General features: G+C 38.7%; 1 protein-coding gene across 9 annotated transcripts in view; it reads left to right on the top strand.

The window, feature by feature from the left end:
* The window catches only part of EYA4 (EYA transcriptional coactivator and phosphatase 4), a gene marked incomplete at its 5' end in the record, with an annotated part of 229,647 nt that overhangs the window by 186,964 nt on the left and 21,132 nt on the right, over positions 1–21,551 (top strand). For all 9 annotated transcript variants that reach the window (XM_082856003.1, XM_082856002.1, XM_082856000.1 and 6 more), the window contains 2 exons: positions 3,586–3,722; positions 5,178–5,261. In XM_082856003.1, coding sequence (XP_082712129.1) covers positions 3,586–3,722; positions 5,178–5,261 — 221 coding nt within the window. The remainder of the gene's footprint in view (positions 1–3,585; positions 3,723–5,177; positions 5,262–21,551) is intronic.

Here is a 21,551-nt window from a genome sequence, read left to right as displayed (position 1 = left end):
GCATTACTGTACCCTAGTGCAATTACCTGAGTGAAATTGACAGAGGCACTGGAATTAACAGCTTTCTCCTTTTAAAAACAAATGTCAACAAATGTTTAATGACCAGTTGAGCTCAAGTTCCTGATTTTGCCCTTTATCAGAAGAAAGGCTAGAACCTTCAAAAGATATGGAGGTCAGTTCATTTCCATCTGGGTGGTTGCTGTAGGAGCCCAAATACAGCAGATGGCCTCTTAAGGACCTGCTCTTTTACTCTGATGTTCTTCAGATGAATTCCTTGGCCCTCACTCTCACAGAAATTGTGTAAAGTCTGTGTAACTCTTTTGATTAGTAGAAACAGATATACATTTGACCTTTTTGTAACCTGGACAGACTGGTGCTATTTGGGAGAGGAAGTATTACCTAGTGGTTAAAGCGGGAGTTCTGGAACCATATCAACATTTCACATACAGGCTATTTCATCTTGGTTAGTTAATTGAGTCCCACATGTCTCCAGTTCTCCCATTATTAAAAGAGGCTAATAAAGGAACAAATTCACTGGGTAGAAGTGAAGTTTAAGTCATATATATGTGTGTGTGTGTGTGTGTGTGTGTGTGTGTGTGTGTGTAAAGAACGTTTCACAGTAAAGAGCTCTGACAAATCAATAAGAAAAAGATAACCCAATTTTTTAAAATTAGTCAAAGATTTAAACAGTTACTTCATAAAAAGTAGATACCAAATGAGTAAGAAACAAAGTATTCTACATCATTACTCATCAAGAAAATGCTAATTAAAACTACAATAAGATACTACCAACCCCTACAATCGCTAATATAAAAAAGACTAGCAATACCAAGTATTGGTGAGGATGTAGAGCAACTAGAACTCTCAGTGCTAGTAAGAGAGTGAATTAATACAACAGCTTTGGAAAAGAGTGCTCAGTGTCTACTGAAGGTAAACATATTCCTTCCATTTGACCCAGCACTCCCTCTGCCAGGTGTATACATATAGGCATATGCTTAGTATATACATATAGGGATATGCTAGGAAGGGGAGCTTATGCCCACAGGTATAAACAAGAATGTTTATAACAGCTTTATTCATAGTTGCCTAAAACTACAAATAACCCAAATGTTCATCAACAGAATGTATAAAGCATAGTGTACATATGTCATGAAGTTCCAGCCACATTAAGGAAAAAACAAACAACTGCTCCAGGCTACAATGTGGGTGAATCTCAGACATAATGAGCGGCGACTCTAGCCAAACACGTATTCCAATAAGCTTATTGAGACCCAGACACTTCCTATGACCAGTCTTTTCCCTTCCTCCTTCTACTCTTTTCACTCCCTTGTTGTGATAGCTGCTGACTTCCAGTTCATTCGAGTAGCTGAGTTGTTCCTGCCAAACCCCGTCTTTAGGGATCCAGTCAACCATCAACCACCCATAACTGAGCACAGTAACTTTGGGATTTTGCAAGATTTTGTCTATTCACCTCTTGCACTGTGGCAAGAACAAAGCTGCCTGATGAGAGTTAACTCCTGAAAATTGATCTATCATGGATAGAAAGATAGGTCTTAGGGAATGTCAACCAAAAAAATCTTATAAGCTTAATAAATGTGTGTTAATTTGAATCAATATTTTATCTGAAAAAGAACATTTGATTGGCAGGACATAGTAACCTTAGAAAAATTCTGTTTTATAAAAATAATTGAAAATAGAAAACATTTTGTGTGATATTTTTAAAAAGTAGATGTGTGTTTAAGTACCCAAATCCCCATCTAACACCTATACACGTAAGCTGAAACCTGATTTACTATGACATAGGGCAATATTCAGCATCATAACTCAAGATCCTTTTATTATGCTTTCTACTCTCATGCATTCGATAGCAGAGACCCATGCAATGAACTGTGCTAGCAATGTTTTAAGAGCAAATAATATTTGGAACACAGACATTTTTTTTGATGTTGTCCTGACATGCACAGATGTTTCCCAAAGAAAACATTTGACCGCTAGAAATTATTAGAGGTTAGCTATGTAAACACTGTTTGCCTAAAACATCTCAGAAAAAATGTTACCTAAGTGTGATCTAGTTTGTTCAGATGTGTTTATTTAGATTAATAACTGCTTGGCTGTCCTCATAATCATTTTACTTTAATTTTTATGATAAAGCATGAGAGTCATAACATCTTTACTTTTAAAAATTGTGTAACTTTAATATAGTTTGCCATTGGACTCTCCTAGACATTTTAACATTATGCATATGATTTCAGTTAAACATAAACCAGATTTATCTCAGTAATACCAAAAGATAGCTGCTATTACCCAGGCTTTAGTATACAAAGAAACTGAGATTCAGAGAGACTGAGTAAAATGCTTGAAGTCATATAGTAAGTCCAACTCTTGTTACTTGTGAAGTTTTACTGCACCTCACTGTCGCCTTGGTGGGTTTATCTTAACACCCTCTCCTACAGACTTGCCACTGCTCTGTACTCTCCACCTCATAAGATGCTGCATCGCTAGCTTTAGACGTGTCAGACTTTTGGGTATCTGTGGGACACGCAGAACCCAATTAAACATAAAGTCTGAAACTTAAGATTTGACTTGGCATGATGTATGGGGTCATCACGTAGAAAGTGACTGACCTATGAGAGGGTTAGATTGCCCACATGGTGTGGAGTGGGGAAAATGATCAAAGGAGACAAATGTGCTGTCCAGTACTGTAGCCGCTGACTTCAGTCTGTACTAGCCCCATTACAAGGGCTTAATAGGCACGTGTGGCTAGTACAGATTGAAGTCAGCTCTAAGTGTCATATACGCACAGGATTTTGAAGACTTAGCATGAAAACGAGATTATGTAAAACATGTCATCTTTATATTTATTATATGCTGAAATGATAATGTTTTGGATATATTAGAGCAATTAGCATATAGGAATGAAATTAGTTTTACATGTTTCTTTTTACCTTTTTTAATGCGGCTTCTAGAACATTTAAAATTATATGTATGCGTGGTTACATTCGTGGCTCACTTTGTATTTCTGTTGGACAGCACTGGTACTCGCTGTTCTTTTAAGACGGGTCCTTTAAAAAGAAAAGATAGCAAACAGATAGCTTCTAGATAGAAATGCAAGGTCAAAGGGAAGGACTTTTCAACTTGTCTGTGTGCCCCCCGCCCCCAGAAACGGGAGAGGTTGAAGGGAAGGTAAGAGAGAGTTTGAGTAGTGGAGCATGATTATTCTCTAATAGGTGAGGCACGGAAGTCATATTTGCAGGGGGAGGGATGGCATCTCATCCTCAGACATAAGGAGGTGACAACAGATCTAAATTTAGATAAATACATAGGTGGGGATAGAGATGGGAAGTTGAGGGCATCTGGAGTACAAAAGGTCTTCAGGTTTAATAGATCACATAGATCGAAACTAGGAGAAACCTGTGTGACCTGCAAAATTTTGACTGAATTAGAATTTTGTGTATTTGTGATTATAAATCTTTCTTGTCATAAGGAATTTTCTGTTGTAGGATTTGTTAAAATCATTAATCATGAAGACTCATACCTGATCTAAAAATGAAGTGCTGTCCTTGACAGTATTCATGTTATTCACAGGAGAGTTTGATACTGTGCAGAGCCCCTCCACACCCATCAAAGATCTTGATGAGAGAACGTGCAGGAGTTCTGGGTCAAAGTCCCGAGGAAGAGGCCGGAAAAGTAATCCCTCCCCGCCTCCCGACAGTGACCTGGAGGTATGCTGACTTCTCCTTAAAAGGTGTAATGTGATGTTTCATTTTATTGAATGATATATTCTATACCGTACAGTTCTGTAAAGTTTCAGACTTAAAAGAAAAAGATACATCATGAAATGAGTGGACCTACTATGAAGTAGGCATTTCACAGCTCTGAAATTGGAGATTTCGTCCATTATAATGGCAAAACTAAAAACAATAACAACTTAAAAATCATAATGCTCTATAAATTCTAGGCCTGAGATAGTTGCATCTCTTGATCCAAAAGACACAAACAGAAGGCACAAGCAGAAATTTGAAAAATAAAGCCATTGTTTGTGGAGTATTTATCTGAGAAGCACTCTTTCTGGGAGTACTAGGGTCATGAAAGATGTTTACATGGGTCAATAAATATTAAAAGGTAAAATTAATCTGTATGGAGAAAAAAAGGTGTCATCAGAAAATAAGAAAAATTCCAATCATTTGATACATATGTTAAAATTTTTATACCTGTAAAAATTTCCGTGTGTCATTGTTTCCAGTTGGGACAGATCTTTTGAGATATATCCATACTAAGCAGGTTGTTTTTATTATGAAACATCAGAAGAAACTATTCTTAACCGTAATGTGTTACTTCTTACACAGCTGCATATTTTAACTGCGAAAAAAAGTTAAATCTCCAGATTTAGTAAAGTCAAGTAATAGCCCTTGCATCTCTTCATAAGAGATCATTTCCTTGATGCGAACAACAGTAGTAGATTCAAATGCCTTCAAGAACCCAGCAGGTGATATGAATGAGTGAACTGGGCTAGGGGGCCAGCAGACTGAGAAGAGTGGGGAGCACTGGCCCAGTCTAAAGGGACCCCTGCATCATTGCCACATGGACTGTCAGCCACCATTGCCACAAACTGGAAGTTTGTCTACTGCAGTCAAAACCCTGAACTTTGTGTGAAATCTTCTAATCTGGACATTTTAATCAATAATTTGAAACCGTTCAAAACACTGTGCAGGCCAAACAACCCATCTTATGACTTAATCTGACCCAAGGGTCCACACGTTACAATTCCTATTTAGAAATTGTTCATTGATTCTTTAAAATATTTTTTAAAATATAATTCTTTGCATGAATTACAAAACTTCATGAATTCATGAGACATAAAATTTTATAAGAGCACACTTCTATCATAAAGTCCAAACGTGTCTTTTGGGTATTAACTGCAAGTACATATTTGAATGAATTCATTCAGATTAGGACATCACATTTTTAAGCCTTATTATTTTTGTCACTCTTGTTCCTCAGGTTTTAAAGGGGTTAGATTTGACAAATTTGGAGGAAAAATTAATGGAGTAGCATAGATTTCCATATAATGGTATCAAGATTATATCCAACAATAAAATGAGAGGTCTTCTACTTGTAAAGAGATTTCTGTTTCCTTGGAACTTGATAATTCTTCGATATTTATCTTTTTTCTCCAGCGTGTGTTTGTGTGGGACTTGGATGAAACCATCATTGTTTTCCACTCACTGCTCACGGGATCTTATGCCCAGAAGTATGGCAAGGTAAGAAATCAAGAAATTTTACCCCAAGACACCTTGTTAGAATTTTATTTTAAATAAAATCAAAAGCCATTTAAAAATACCTTGTAGTGTTTTTATTGCAGTCTGTCAAGTCTGCTCTTAATTATTTATTTCCAGTGGCTCATTGTTCTTTAATGTGAACTGGCAAATTTTACAGAACTTAATTAGAAATCATATTCTTTTTCCTTTCTTCATAATAACTTTGAATTTTCTACATGAAAAACCAAGCTTATTACCCTCACATAATTATTTTAGAAAATGTTTTTGTAAATTGAAATGGACTTTAAACATTATAATACATATATTATTGTCTAATAAGGGAACCTTAAGAAATTGTTTGGATTAATTTGTTGCACCAGATGTTGCTATAGAATGCCATTTGAAATAAGGAAGTAATCTTTTGTCTGACAGATCCTTTGCATTTATAAATATAAGTATTTTTTGGTAACTTTGAGGAAGCATATTATAGAGACTGGGAATAATACCCCGTCACATACAAATCCAGAGGCAGATGTTCTCATTACTTTCCTTTGTCTCTTGCCATTATTTTCATAGTCAGTTTGCTTCTTGTAACAGTGTTGTTATACACGTGTGTGAGTCTGTTTCAAAGAGTGATGCACCTGCAACAGGTTTTCCAGCTAGAAACACAGTTGTAGAGGCCATTTGAGTCTTTGATTCTGTAGGACTCACAGTCTAACCAGAGTCAATTCACAACATGTTGGCCTGCCTTCAAAGGCAGGCTGTATTCAAAGTTGTATCTAACTTTGGTTCCTTTTCATATGACACTTAGGGAAGTGTCTCCCTTCATCTTTATAGTGTCACATTATTTCATAGGGTCTCATGTTAGCTCAACATGCAGTTTTTAACATCTTCTAGACTAGTTGTGATGAATTAATTGCACTCAAGCATTTCCTCCTAAATTGCGCTCTTGGTGAATTTGCATTGCATTTGATTCTTAGTATAAGTAATGAAAGTTGCTAAACATATGAAAGGTAACAATTTTATTTAGTGACCATTCAGAAAAAGGAGACTTAGCTCCTTTATCACAATCATCATCATCTAAAACAGTGATCTCCAAAGCAGGATGTATGCGTATGTGCCAGATATACACAAGGTGCTTCACTGAGATAAGGAGAGAAAATAACACATTTATACCCTGCAATTTCTATTCTTATCTGTTTCAATACATGTAAACGATTATAACTTAAAGAATATGTATGTAATTTATAAATAAATTAACTATACATAAATTTGTGGTACACACTCAAAATTCTATTACTGATAGAGCATACGGTCTAAAAAGTTTCCAGATAATAATCTAAAGCATTTTCTTCTGAAATAATTTTGGCTTATGTGGAATACACAGTAATCCTATTGAACTGATTACAGTATTTTTGTGCAAATTTTCATATTAGATAAATGTTTAAAATAAACAGCCTAACTTGAACACACAAATCCAAATAAAAGTCCCCTTCAAAATAGTCACCATTGGACGCTATAGCTAAATATCCCTGTTGCTTCCATTATGCCAAACAAGTGGTGCGACTCATCTTTCGGAATTACCTTTAGATTTTTAAAATATTTTCTGACTTCAAATCTTCATCCTTTTGTGGTAATTGTGATATTTAGAAGTAAAAGGATGATTTGAACCCAAGACGATAAATAAAGAGCATGGTCAAAATGTCACTATATATATATATATATATATATATATATATATATATATATATATATATACATATACACATTTTTTTTCCGTTTCCGTCAAAAATACCTTAAAGTTTCTACCATCCCAGAACTGAGCATGGCCTTCTATTTGGGATATGAAGGGGTACCAGTAAAGAAGCAGAGGGGTGGTAAACCATTATAAAACAACATCAAATAATGAAGCTGCTTTTCTTGAGTGACTGATAAACTGGCTCTAAGAGCAATTCCAAAAGCAAATTTCTCCTACTTCCCTCAGCAGTGGTGCATCACTGAAATAACCCATCACCTCCCAGGATGGCCACCTGGTCATGCAGCATTCATTTCACAAACAAGTTCCGTTATTTTAAAGTATTGTCGAAAAGCTTTGCTCGCATAGAAAAGAGAGACATTCTCTATGCCTACAGAGGCTTAAAACAGCCGAGCTTGCAGCAACGGCGGGAAAAGTGAGGGGAAGAAGGAAACTAATGTTTATTTAATGCCCACGATGTGCCAGCGTTAAGCGTCACAACAATTTTAAGGGGTGGGTTCTTCTCCCCAATCTGTACGTGAGGAAACATGCTCAGAGAGGGAATAAGAGGTGTGCAATCACACAGCTAGTCAGTGGTAGAGATGACTCTTGGGGCCTTGGACTCTTTGACCTCAAAGCCCATGTCGTTTCTGCTTACAGAACATCACATGGCATAGACGATTAAGCTACCATGAACACAATATACAAGTGACATTTCCTGAAAGGAATAAGGACAATTAGTGAGGTACTGTGAAGGCAGTTGTGTGAGTTCTCCTTTAAGTTGGAATGATTCTAAGTATCTTCTTGCAGACAATTGGGATAGTTTTCCATCAAAAGGGAAAACTTAAGAAATGTTCAGTGAAATAGAGTGTGGTAGACAGATACCAGTACCTCATGGTGGTGCAGAATCGGAATAGGATCAGAGGCACTGTTGGCAGGGTGTGGGGAAGATAAGCCTACATTTCTAGAACACCTACCATGTGGTAGCACCTGTGTTTGGCATTTCACAAGCAGTAGGGATGGGGGAGAAGGACAAGAGCCTTCGAGTCAGAGAAACCTAACTTTGAAAACCCAGTGCTGACGCTTACAGTTTTCTGACCTTGGGCAAATTACTTAATTCTTCCGTCTCCATTTCTGTAACATGGGAATAATACTATCTATAGTGAAGGAGAAGTAAAGAGAATACCATGTTTAATAGCTTAGCAGAACACTTGGTGTGAACTAACGCTCACAAAAATTGTAACTGTGATTAGTCACTTTCACAAATGTTATCCAACTTAACTCTTATAATTACTCTACTGTAACGTATTGTGATCCAAGTTCTGTGGATGAGGAAACCTGGGTTATTGGAGTTTAAGAAACTTGACCAAGGTTGCAAAGTGATAAATGCTGGTGCGAGTATTGGAAACCAGGTCATTCTCATAACAAAGCTTTGTCCTTAATACTATTCTCTGCTACCGGAAGGGGGCCTGCTGGAGTTGACCATGTTGAATAATGGTTTCCTCCAGGAAATTAAAAGAAATTAAAGGGAAAATGTTTTTAAGCTCTATTTTTTTCTAATCAAAATGAAAATTCCTTTATTGAGTTGCATGAAAAACAATTTAGATGACCATGTTTATTGAATTATTATTTATTTTTTAAAGTAATTTGATCATTGACTTTTTTCTTAATGTCAATAAGGAAATTGGTGTTGCCTCTTAGCTAGTAAGACGTTAATATTTTGGCATGTTAAGAAGTGACTAAATAAAGGATGTTGTTACATGAGGCCCATCTTGTGAAGCTGGGGACCACATGTAGCTCAGGGGTCATTTGAAGGAGACAGAGAGGGTATTGGGTAGTTGCAGCTTCACCACACACCATAAATAAACTAGAGCTCCAAGGACAACTGTGTTCATCCAACAAATATTTACTTAGCACAGGTACACGTGCTTCCCGCTCTCCTGGAGCTAACAAGCAAACAAAGTAACTTCAGATTATGGTAACTGCTCTGAAGACAATAAAACTGGAGAAGGGCTTCTTGACCTTGAATGTGAGTCCCTGACCCTCAGGGATTGTAAAACCCAGAGTTTCTGATTCTGTAGGTCTGAGGCAGGGCCTGAGATTTCACCTTTGGAGTAAATTTTCTATAAAGCTGGTGGACCATGCTTTGGGAACCGCTAGAAAAGAGCATTTCCCCAACATTTTTCTTGGGAAAGCGAGTTCCAAAATATGTTAATTGATAGTCTTTGTGGAAAAAAAAAACCCATGGCCAAATAAATTTGAGGACTACTTGAATTTTATGGCCATTCAGTATATGTTATCATCTTAAAGGTCCTGAGATGTTTTACAGTTAAGAATCCTTTGTAACCATGTTTAATTCCTTCATTCCCAAGTGTCTAAGTAATGACCTTGAGGACCCACTGAAATGAGGTCTTTCTGGTGATCAGCTGACAATTCAGAAGGACTTTGCCAATAGCGGAAGTGACCAGGGCCATTATTTCTGCTGAGGAAAAAAAAGACCCCTGTACTACATAAAGTTTATCTAATCTTGAAATTCTTAATGTCTTCAGTCTTTTTAATTTCTCGAATCAGTCTTGTTTCCACAATGTGCACTTTCAGAGTGTAAAAGTTTTGTATGACATAGTGATTTTTCTGTTCTTTTAACCAGAGAATCTTTTGTGTTCGTAGTATATCACGCTGAGTATCTTTATATAAAACATATAAGGGCAGACCTGCTCTAGGTGAAATGTAGAAGTTGGAGGACTGGAGACATCCCATTTCCCTCACGTAGACAATCCCTTCCGCCATGGTTCTCAGTCACCCCAGAAGGGTTTCCTGAGTCCTGAGGGTTGCTCAGAACACATTCTGTAGGGCAGTAATCCAGCTGAAGGAGCACCAAACTAGAGGTTAGGAGGAAGTCCTGTGCCTAGATGTACCTTAAGCTACTCATTTAACCTCTGAGCCTCTTTTCACATCTAAACATGGTTATAATCCATTTCCTTCCCGGAGTTACAGGATGGATTAAATGATATAATGTAAAAATATATATATAAAAGTAGCACTTAGCTCTGAAAACTATCATCCATGTCCTGCAGCAGAGAAATTTAATGCACTATTTCCCCCAAAAGGGAAATGACAAAGGCAGAAATTTCCAGACATGCAGAAGGTCAATGTTTGCAGAAAGTGGTACTGCAGTGGCCTGAAATATAGTGAGCTGAGAGCTGGAAATATAAGCGCCAGCGGTGTAAAATCATGTCCTGCCATGACCACACCTACCTACCTATCTACCTATTTTTCTCTCTCTTCCCCACCTCCAACCCCAGTAAAAATAAAGAAACAAGCAAACAAATAAGTAAGTACCATTTTTGAGCTCTTTCTATGTGCCTGGCACTTTTCTGAGTGTCCTGTTAAATGCATTACTGTCTCCTTTGCTTTCACCACCACCCTATGTGATTGGTACCATGTCACACAGCTCGCAAGTGGTTTGGCCAGCCAGAACCCACGTCTCTTCCACCTGCTCTGGATCTCTGTACTCTTTTGGTCTCATGTCTTTCCCCATCACCTATCAAAATAAAATTCATGGAACATAATAATTTAGGAATGCCATTTTTACTCATAAATTGCTGTGTGTAACTAACTTTTGTGTTTTAATTAAAAAAAAACTTTAGAAAAATCCTGCTTCAGTTTATAAATAAATAATATTATGAATTTTTCAAGGATCTTCCTAATATATGATCACTTTGGACCCTGTTCAGTTGTCAACACAACATGCTCTTTTCCCAAGCAGAACTATTCCTGGATATTTACCGTGATGGCAAAGGAGGGATGTCAGTATTTGAGTTCTGCTGCCTGTGGAGCTGGTGATGGGCTTTGCAGCTGAGCACCAGCTGGCATGTACACCTTTCAGCACTGCACAGCTCTAAAGCAGGAGTTTGTAAATTTGGCAGGACACAGACCAGGAATCATCCATCATCTGTTAGAGTTTATGAAGATTATCTCTATTCCCTGATTAATTGTATATAGTATTTTACCTGATAAGTTGCAGTAATTCCTCTTTGTTAGAAGGAGGAGTGAAAGAAGCTAAATAAATTGTGCTTTAGGGATTTGGTTTATTTTGAAGCATTAATGTGTCATGTGCTGTGAGGCCATGATTCTCTAAAAGTCATTCCACAGGAAGGATGCAAAGGAAATAGCCCAAGTCAGGGAAAAGACTGAAGGAAAAGTGAACAGTTATATTGCGAAACTGAAATCCAAGCTCCCAAAACAACTTGCTCAATTTAGACAACACCTTATATAAAAGGAGCACTGGAGAAATGATATGTTCATCAGGATAAATCCACTGGCTACTTTTATATTAAACAATCTACACACACTTATGTGGAAAGGCTTCTGAAACAGCACAAGCTATATTTTAAATGATGAGATTGTCATGAAGATAAGTACTGACGTATGTGTACGTCACCTAAGGAAAAGCAACATGATTTGCTAGAATGTGGTTAGAATGAATCAAGTGTTGGAACCATGGATTGGAGGCCACTCTGATGGCAGCATGCAGGTGACCACCCCTCTGGGCATAATGGTTAGAGCATTCTGAATTTGGAGGGAGAAGGGACCTGAGCTTCAATTCTATCTCCACTTCCTACTATGCATGTGACCTTGGGTAGTTTATTTTGTCGTTGTGAGCCTCAGTTACCTTTTATATAAAATGGGGAGAATAATTTCATAATTTGATTAGAAGGGTTAAATGAGTCAGTGCATTAAAACTCAGCACATTACCTACCACAAAGCAAACATTCAATGAGTGTAACCTGTTTTATTTGGTTCCAAGGAAATCTGAATGTTGAGAAACTGAATTTGGGGGAAACTGGGTGTTTTATCCAAAAATGTATGTGTTGTTTCATCTCATAATGTGAGATACTCAGCTCAATGTTGTGGAGAAGAGCGTGACTAGAGAGTGATCATGGCACATATAAATTGAATGAATGAGGAATTCACAAGTCTCAAAAACTTTAGTGATAGAGAACAGACTTGTGGTTGCCAAGGGGGAGAGGGGGCGGGGAGGGATGGATTGGGAGTTTGGGACTAGCAGATGCAAACTATTATATATAGTATGGATAAACAACAAGATCCTACTGTATAGCACAGGGATCTATATTCAATATCCTGTAATAAACCATAATGGAAAAGAAAAATAAAGTGAAAAAAATGTTAGTGTTTTTCATGGTTGCTCATAGTATATGTGTTTAAGGGCACACATGCGTGTGCATGTAAACATAGTATAGTTGACCCTTGAACAATGCGGGGGGTCAGGGGTGCCGACCCCCCATGAAGTCAAAAATCTGAGTAACTTTTGACACCTTAAAAACGTAACTGCCAATAGGCTGCTGTTGACTAGAAGCCTTACTGATAACATAAATGGTTACCATGAATTTTGCATGTTGAGGTATGATATACCGTATTCTTACAATAAAGTAAGCTAGAGAAAGGAAAATGTTATTATGAAAGTCATAAGTAAGAGGAAGTACATTTACAGTACTGTACTGTATTTATCAATACCATAAGTTTGTCATCTGTTTGTAAGGTGAATTGTCTGTCAGTATCTATGTCAGTATTGTCTTACATGGTATAAAACACTGTAGATGTGATACACATTACTAACACTAGACATCAAAAATGAAAAGATAATGTGAAAAATAAATTCATATTTATTTACAGACATAACGATTCATGCACTGATAACAAAGCAGCGATGTGATTGCTTTATGGTAGCCTAAGTGTCATCAATATGGTTGCTTCACAGTAGCCTAACCTACACACTAATGAATGAGTCATTGTAAAATTTTTATGACACACAGTATTACAGTTATATTCTTAATACAGTATTGGAGACACAGTTACATTAAAAAAAAAAAACACTTACCTATGATGATAGGCTGATATGCAGTTTCTCCAGTTAATAGAGAGGGGTATACTGTACAGTAATGTAATTCTTTGAAAGCAAAGTTATAAAACAGTAAGAACACTAACCCATTATTAATTTTATATGATATATCGCTCGCCTTATGCACACGTAAGGATAAGCTGTTCACTTCAATACAAGTCTTTGCACACGATGTTCTACAAGACAAAAACTTAGGCGATGGTGATTATGGGACAAAAACGTGTCATACAGTTCTTGCCGTACAGTTATTAGATTTTCACACGAAGACATTCAACACACATACACAACAGCTAAGGTTATTAACTGTCTGTCATGATGATTACTCTTCATTTAGTGGAAGTGGATCGTCATAAAATTCTTCATCCTCGGTCTCTTTACAATGAGTAGGCTGAGGACGAGGGAGAAGAGGAGGGGTTGGTCTTGCTGTCTCACCAGGCGGCAGAGGTGGAAGCGATGGTGGAGGTGGAAGGGGAAGCAGGAGAGGCAGGCACACTCAGTGTAACGTTATGGAAATACAGCGCAATTTCTGTCTGACATTTTTTGCTTTTTCGTTTTTCTAAAAATGTTTCTATATGGTACCAATCTTTCCATCGTTTGCTTTAGTTTCAGCGCCCATATCATAGAAGGGTCCATGTCTTAAAAGAGATCAAAAGCGGTTTTGAATAATCAGAACCTTCTGCCAGACTGCCTAATGTCATTTTGTTTCCTGGCGCTGCTTCTTCTATGTCTTCTTCCTCGTTGTCTGGCACTGGTTCAGATGCACTCATCTCCATCAATTTGTCCCCTGTTAATTTTTCTGATGTGGTGTCTGTTAGCTCTTGAATTTCTCCAAGATCTCTATCTTGAAACCCTTCGCCCTCACCTCTCTTTGCCGTATCCACCATCTCTTTCATGATTTTCTTGATTGGCTCTGTCGTAAATCCTGTGACGTCATGCACAACATCTGGACACAAGTTTCTCCAGCAGGCATTTATTGTTTCTGGCTTGATGGCTTTCAGGGTTTTTTCTATACCAATGATGGCATTTTCAGTGGCATAATCCTTTCAGACATTCATGATGTTCTCTATTGAGGTTCCCTTCCATAGCACTGACAATCCTTTCCGTAGAGTACCATATATAATGAGCCTTAAAGGGCCCTATGACCCCCCCGCTCCCTGTTCTGGAGACCGAATTAGAGATGTTGTGTTTGGAGGCAAGTAGACCACTTTACAGTGCCTTCAGTGTTGAACTCATGGCGTTCTGGGTAGCCAGGGTCGTAGTCCAATATCAAAAGGACTTTTAAAGGCATTCCCTTACTAACAAGGTACTTCCTGACTTCAGGGACAAAGCCTCAATAGAACCAATCCAGAAAAAGTGTTCTCGTCGTCAGGCCTCCTTTTTGTACAATCAGAAGACTGGCAGCTGGTGTTTATCCTTTCCCTTCAAGGCTTGGGGTTAGCAGCTTTATATATAAGGGCGATCCGGATCATAAACCCGACTGCATTTGCACAAAACGGTAGTATTAGACTGTCCCTTCCTGCCTTAAATCCTGCTGCTAGCTTCTCTTCCTTATTAACAAATGTCCTTGGTGACATTTGTTTTTCCAGAATAGGGCAGTTTCATCTGCAGTAAAAACCTGTTCAGCAGATATTCTTTCTCCCCGATGATTTTCTTAATGGTGTCCGGGAACACATCTGCTGCCTCTTGGTGTGTGAAGCTTCTTCTCCTGTTATCATGACATTTTTTAAGCCAAACCTCTTTCTTAAATTATCAGACCAGCTTTGCTGACATTAATTTCTCCAGCTTTAGCTCCTTCACCTTCCTTTTGCTTTAAGTTGTCATTTAATGACTTCACTTTTTCTCCAATCATATTAGAATCTACACGTATGCCTTTCTTGTAGTAATCCTGAATCCACATCAAAGCTGGATTTTCCACGTGAGATAAAAAGGTATTTCTGAAAAAGAGCAAGGTTTCGAGCCTGCTGGTGTAACTGCAGCGATGGCTTCATGAATCTCCTTTTCTTCTTTACAATGGTCTTTATGCTGGATTTACTTATCTTGAGATGGAGGGCAACCACAGCTGAAGAATTTAAGCTATGGTACATATCAAGTAATTAAACTTTTTTTTTTTTGTCATGTCATGATTTTCTCTGCTTCTTGGGAGCACTTCTAGCATCACTAGGGGCACTCATATGGGTCCCCTGGTGTTATTTAAGGTTTACGGTATTGCAGTAAACAACGCAAAATACGCGAGAGCTGCAAGAGATCACTTTTTACTGCAGTGTGCAATTTACTGGAGAAATGAACTGCTCACAAGGAGTTGATTAGCCTCACTTGGCATTTAAGCGGATACTTGTAACACTTGAGCTCACTGAAATAGTAACAGGAGGTGGCTAGGAAATTACTACAGTAGTACAATATGGACTACAGTTAATTTTTTCAGTTATGATTTAATCCTGCATTTAATCCTGTTTGTATACATTTCTCTTGACTGTGAACAGTGCCGTGAACAGTCTGTGTGCATAAGTTTTGATCAATTTTAACTTTTTAATAGGTTTGTGTGTATCTTATGGTATTAAATGATAAAATAGACTAGTATCTCTATATATTTTATGCATTCATGATATACCTAATTTAATTTTTTTTTCAATATTTCTAGGCTATGTGGTTGGTCTGGGAGTTTTTTTCAAATGATCGCAAATCTCCAAAAAATGTTCCAGCATATTTATTGAAAAAAAATTCCGCATATAAATGGACCATCAAGGTTCAAACCTATGTTGTTCAAGGGTCACTTGTACATATGTATGTAAAAGTAAAGCTAAATCAAAGACAGTGACACTTCTCAAACTCTCATAGGGAGTTTGAGAGACAGTGAAACTTGAAATTAATATACAAGAAAGATAAGTGGTTATTCATTTCTTAAAAGCACAAACTTCTGGAGGCACCTTTTATAACCTCCCTGAAGTTTCAATCTCCGTTTATGATCTTCGCTTATGAACATTCAATCTCACTCTGCATGACAGTCTCTAGTAAGTCAGAAAGAGAAAAATAAATATCGTATATTACCACATACATGTGGAATCTAGAAAAATGGTACAGATTAACCAGTTTGCAAGGCAGAAATAGAGACACAGATTTAGAGAACAAACATATGGACACCAAGGGGTTGTAGGGGGTGGCGGGGTGGTGGTGGGATGAATTGGGCGATTGGGATTGACATGTATACACTGATGTGCATAAAATAGATAACTAATAAGAACCTGCTGTATAGCACAGGGAACTCTACTTCACTTCGCTGTACAGTAGAAACTAACACAACATTGTAAAACACCTATACCTCAACAACAACAAAAAAATAAATAAATTTAAAAAAAGCATTCCATCTCACATCTTGGGTGTTGGAGGGAGGCAGATTACATTACTACCTTGCCTTAAATTTCCATAACTCATCATTAACTTGCCTTTTTCGAAATTCATGTCTCACTTATCTTTTCTACAGTCTTCCTCTAATATACCACCCACCTTTCTCCAAGTCCTGAGGCCTCAATTGGGTGGGTTCATTTGCCATCTCTGTCACTTTTCTCTCAGTCCTATGCTTTCTAGCTCATCCTTCCATGGTCATTCTCACCATTCTCTTTTCTTCTCCCTTTCCATCTGGTTGCTATGCTATACTATTATATATTGTATAATATAAATATGATACTTTACTAGTTTTTATTTTTAAAAGTATTTATGATATATTATGGGCTGGAAGCAAGTTCCATCCATCCATAATCTCTACGATAGCAGTAGTATAGCATAGCAACTATAGTTGTAGCATATTACTATTGCTGTAATTCCCCTTGAAGTATATTTAATCTGTTATTAGTTTAATAAATGTGGGTGAGCATTATTCATTGGATTCTCTACTGATCAAAACAGTAGAAGCTGGTAGTGGTAGGTAAGCTGTGTGATGTCCCCTTCATGACTTCTGATTACTTAATTTGACTACTGTTCAGTTACAAATATGATGCTTACATCAAATACTTGGATTTTGAACAAATCCTTTTAATACAGAGGAAAAATTAACTAGTTTTACACCTTTACCTGCTCCCTAGAAGGTCGTTGGCTACATGACTAAGAAAAGAGGCACCATGGGTCCTCTGGTCCTTGAAGTTAAGTCCACAGATGATCTTTATGGAGGTGAAGGTGGGGCAATTCACTCTTACTCATAACTGTAAGCTATTTCCAGGGAAGCCTAATTCCCAAGAAATTATACTGAGTCACCATGCTACTCAGTAATCAGACTGATTCAGGTCATAAGAGTCTTTTGGAAGCATCTCAGAGGCTTAACTCCTGGGAAACCAGAAGGCCATGCCAGCTCTGGTGTTCCCTAACCATCCCAGACCTTCAGGAGAGCTCTTAGACCAGTGCTTTATAAATATTAACATGCGTATGAGTCACCAGGCAATCTTGTTAAGCTGTATATTCTGCTTCAGTAGATCTCCAGGGTAGGGTCTGTGATCTGCCTTTCTAACAAGCTCCTAACTCAGTGCTGCTGGTCTGTGAACCACACTTTGAGTAGAAAGATCTTAATCACTGATTCTCGGTCTTGTGTACATTAGAATCACTGGAGAGCTTTGAAATTACTGGTGCATGAGTCCCACCTCAGAGAATACCTGATTTAATTGGTACAGGGTGTGGCCTGGGCAGCAGGATTTTTCAAAGCTCCCCAGGTGCTTCTCATATGTGGTCAAGTTCAGGAGCCTCTGCCTCAGACGTCATCATCCCAGCCCCGGATGACGCTATCACCCCGCTTTTGCATAAAGCCTCATCATCTTTATGCCCTTTTTCTCCATCAGGCTCACCTTGAAAAAACCAAAACAAATCAAAAAAACCCTGTCCAACACTCTACCTGTACCTCAACAGCTGAACGTGGCCACAAATCTCAAGTGGGTCCCAGCACACCTGGGCTAACTCTTCCAGCTGATTATTTCAAACCTTCTCTCCCCTCAGCCCTTCAAAGCCCCCTCTCAATTCTGCACAAAACTCTTCCTCCATCACTTTAAGGAAAAAAAAAAAAAGCAAACTGGAAGAATCACTTTATCTTTGCACCATAACCGTATTCTCTGCCTGCTCTCTGCACCCCCATTCATGCCCTGGATCCAGGCCCTCTCACTTACCCAGTGAATCTCCTCCCAAAAAGACCTCTTTCATTCCTGAATCCCCAGTGTCCCACTTTTTTGGATTATTCCCACCACTCTTTTATATATCGTAATAGTCCCATCACCAGAAAAGCCTCTTGAGCCGTTTTCCAGTCACTGCTCTCTTTCTCTGCTCTTCCCTCACTTGCCAGTCCTACAACTCTCTTCAAGTCTGAGAAATGAACTTCTTGCCAAATTCATGGTTTATCTTCCTGGTGTCTCTCTCACTTGTATTTGACCCGGTTAATCACTCCCTCTTTCTTAAAATCCTTGGTCTATTTCACGTCTCTCACGTGGGTCACTGTGCCTCACACTCTCCCGTACACATTTTTCTCACTGTCGCCTCTGTGTATGTTCCCTATCGCCATGGCTGTGCATGGCTAGTCCCCTCCCTTTTCTCAGGTCTCTTATCCTCCACTATCACCTCCTAAGAAAGGCTTTCCCTTCACTTCCTTTCAATAAGCCATCACCACCCATCCCCATAGCCTTCTGTGTCTGCTGACTGATTTTTTTTCACCACCTAGAATACTACATACTTCCTTGTTTTTTGTCCATGTATTCATCAGAGGGCCCATCCAGTAATAGTATAAACCCCATAAGGGCAGGGAGTTTGCTTATTTAATTTTCTGCTCTCTGCCCAGAATTTGATCATGTCTGACACATAGTAGACACTCAATAAATACATGAAAGTTCCTAAAACCCTTCTCCAGTTCCCCCGAGAACGCTTAAGCCCACTCCCTGTCCATTACAGACAAACAACTCAATTGTAAAATTTCCCTTCTGATTCATGACTGAATGTCATGGCATTTCTTGTCGCTGATTAAAAGAGTTTAGGTGTTCTAACAAACCCACTAGCTATTTCCACCTTGGTTCGCGGAGCTAGTTTGTCTTTCTTTTCCTGTAATGAATTTGCACATCTTCTGCCTCTGTGTGCACGTGTCCACAAATATGATTCAGGTCCCAAGGGAGTAACTGTTCCAAGAGCTTGAGTTCTTAAAAAAAAGTCCCCCGTTTCTTTAAAAATACATAATTGCTGCCTCTCCTGAAATATTTTTACAGTGTGTCCCTAGAGGAGGAATTCCAGCTGATGGCCCAGTGCAGGGCAGAGGCCCATAGACAGACTGTCTGGCTCCAATTTACGCTCTGCGCTTACATGGCTAATAGGCGTTAGTATTTTGATATAGAGAAGTGCTGTCCTTGATCCTGACTTGGTTATACACTGATCACATCCGGCTGAAAAGCACACAGTTAAGGGCCAAGAGCTACTCATTTTCTTCATCTCCCCTCTGTCTCTGTTTCTGTCTCTGTATCTCTTGTCTGTCTCTCTCTCTCCAACAAATGTCTTGGGAATCGTTTCAGTATTTTCGTAGAATGCTACACAGAGTCAATTTAAATTGGCAGAAGTTCAGTTTGCCCCATAGGAAACTCTGCTGTAGACACTTTGAACCGATTGGAACTGTTATGCATGTATAATACGTATCAGAGCTACCACAAAACCCTGTTACTCACTTTATTATCCCACTTTCCCCCTCTATCCAAGTTTTCACTGTCACTTCATTGCAGACCCTAAACTCAACACTCACTACAGTTAAACTGAGGAAAGGCAGTAACCCTTGATTCATAAGGTGCCCATAATTCTACAAACATCTAATGAAAACAAGCAAACATCTCTGTATAAAAGTTGGCTTCAATCCAGAAGTATGTTTAATTCTCAGATGCCTGATAAAGCCGTGGGATTGCAGGCTGCGGCAGCTCCTGCCCAGTGCTCTGCAAGGGAGAGGGTGTCCCACATGACAGCGACACCCACCAACTTCCTGCCCATCTTTCTTGGATTCTTACATCTGGGGGTTCTTTAGCTGGAAAATGGGGTGCTGGAATCTTGCTTACTTAGAATTAGCTATCCCAGTGACTTAGTAAACTGGAAAAAGAAAAAAAAGTAAAACCGGATATTTGAAAGTAAGCCCTCACCTGATGTTCTTTTAGAAACAAGATCAGCACCTCTTACAAGCACAGCTCTCCTTGGCTTGTGGCGTGGCTCTTCCTAGCCATTCTGTGACAAGCCTTCGGCATAGGTGACAAAACACCTCCCTTTCAACAGGCCTTAGCAAAATACAGCCAGTTCACACTCAGGCAAACCTCAAACTGAAACTTCCCCGGTTAACCAATGAAGTTTTGCCAAAATGCTTACTAAGTCCTGGCTCTAGGAGCCTGTGTGATGTGGAATCGCCGGAGCTCGAGAAACAGATAACTGCCCCTTCCTTTGCCGTGGGGTTGCATTCCAGTGGGGTGCTCAAAAACAGTTTTCATCATGTCATACGCTATGCTTCTTCGTTAGAGAATTCTTGTTGATTTTCTAAAAATTATGTTTGTTTGTGTGCCTCTCAGATGCACAAAATGCATTCTTCATGGTTTTTCCTATCACTGCTTAGGTAGCATAGAGAGTTACGTGGCATCGGTGAAAGTAACAATCAAAAAGAAACAGTACGTTTTCTCCCATCCCCGTAAATCTGATCTGTAAATGCAAAGAATGTGAGGCATTGAACATAACAAATTGAAGAATTTTATCTAAAACTTGAAAAAGAAAAATTGGCATATCATACGATAAGACTTTAACCAATCTAGTCTCAAGAAGGAAAACCTTTTATAGAAGACATTTCTGAACCCCCATCTGAAATATATATCTTTAGGGCAGTAATCATCAGAAACATAACAGAGTCCTGTGGAGCTCAGTTTTATTGTCTTGCATCAGTGAACATTCCTCAAAAGCATAGAGCATCACTAATGGAATTATATGTTTTCATGCTATAATTACATTTGATTTCTCCTGATATTTCTGTAGGCTTTTTGTTCATGGTTCCATGACTAGATGGAATATTTACAAGTTTTCTGTGTCCTCAGCCTATTCAAACCCCCCACTCCCATAACAAAGAGAGAGGGAGTCTAGAAATAGGAATTTTTTACAGGAAGAAGACACATATATTTTAAAATTTTTTTACCTCCAGAGATTTTCTTTCAGCAACAGCAACAAAAACATAAACAACAACAAAAAGAAATAAGAAAAAAGAATTTTATATTTGAAGGAAACAGAGCAAGAGATGCCTCTGAGTTTTGAAGCTCCTTGAGACACAAAATGGGCACTTCATATTTTTGTTTTCATTCTTGAATGAATACTTGTTGGATAAAATGGAATTTATTTGATCTTTGGGTATGTTGCTCCAAATGATCCTGTCACTGGAATACAGATGAATCTAGCATAGAGTCATACCGACTGGAGGACATAACACCGAGATACCATCAAATATGTGAACCAGGGCTTCCCTGGTGGCGCAGTGGTTGAGAGTCCGCCTGCCGATGCAGGGGATACGGGTTCGTGCCCCGGTCCGGGAAGATCCTACATGCCGTGGAGCGGCTGGGCCCGTGAGCCATGGCCGCTGGGCCTGCGCGTCCGGAGCCTGTGCTCCGCAGCGGGAGAGGCC

This window comes from Leucopleurus acutus (genome assembly GCF_964270905.1).
Source record: "Leucopleurus acutus genome assembly, chromosome: 15".
Taxonomy (NCBI): domain Eukaryota; kingdom Metazoa; phylum Chordata; class Mammalia; order Artiodactyla; family Delphinidae; genus Leucopleurus; species Leucopleurus acutus.
Note: the sequence above shows the minus strand (reverse complement) of the source record. Positions and strands in the feature narration are given on the sequence as shown.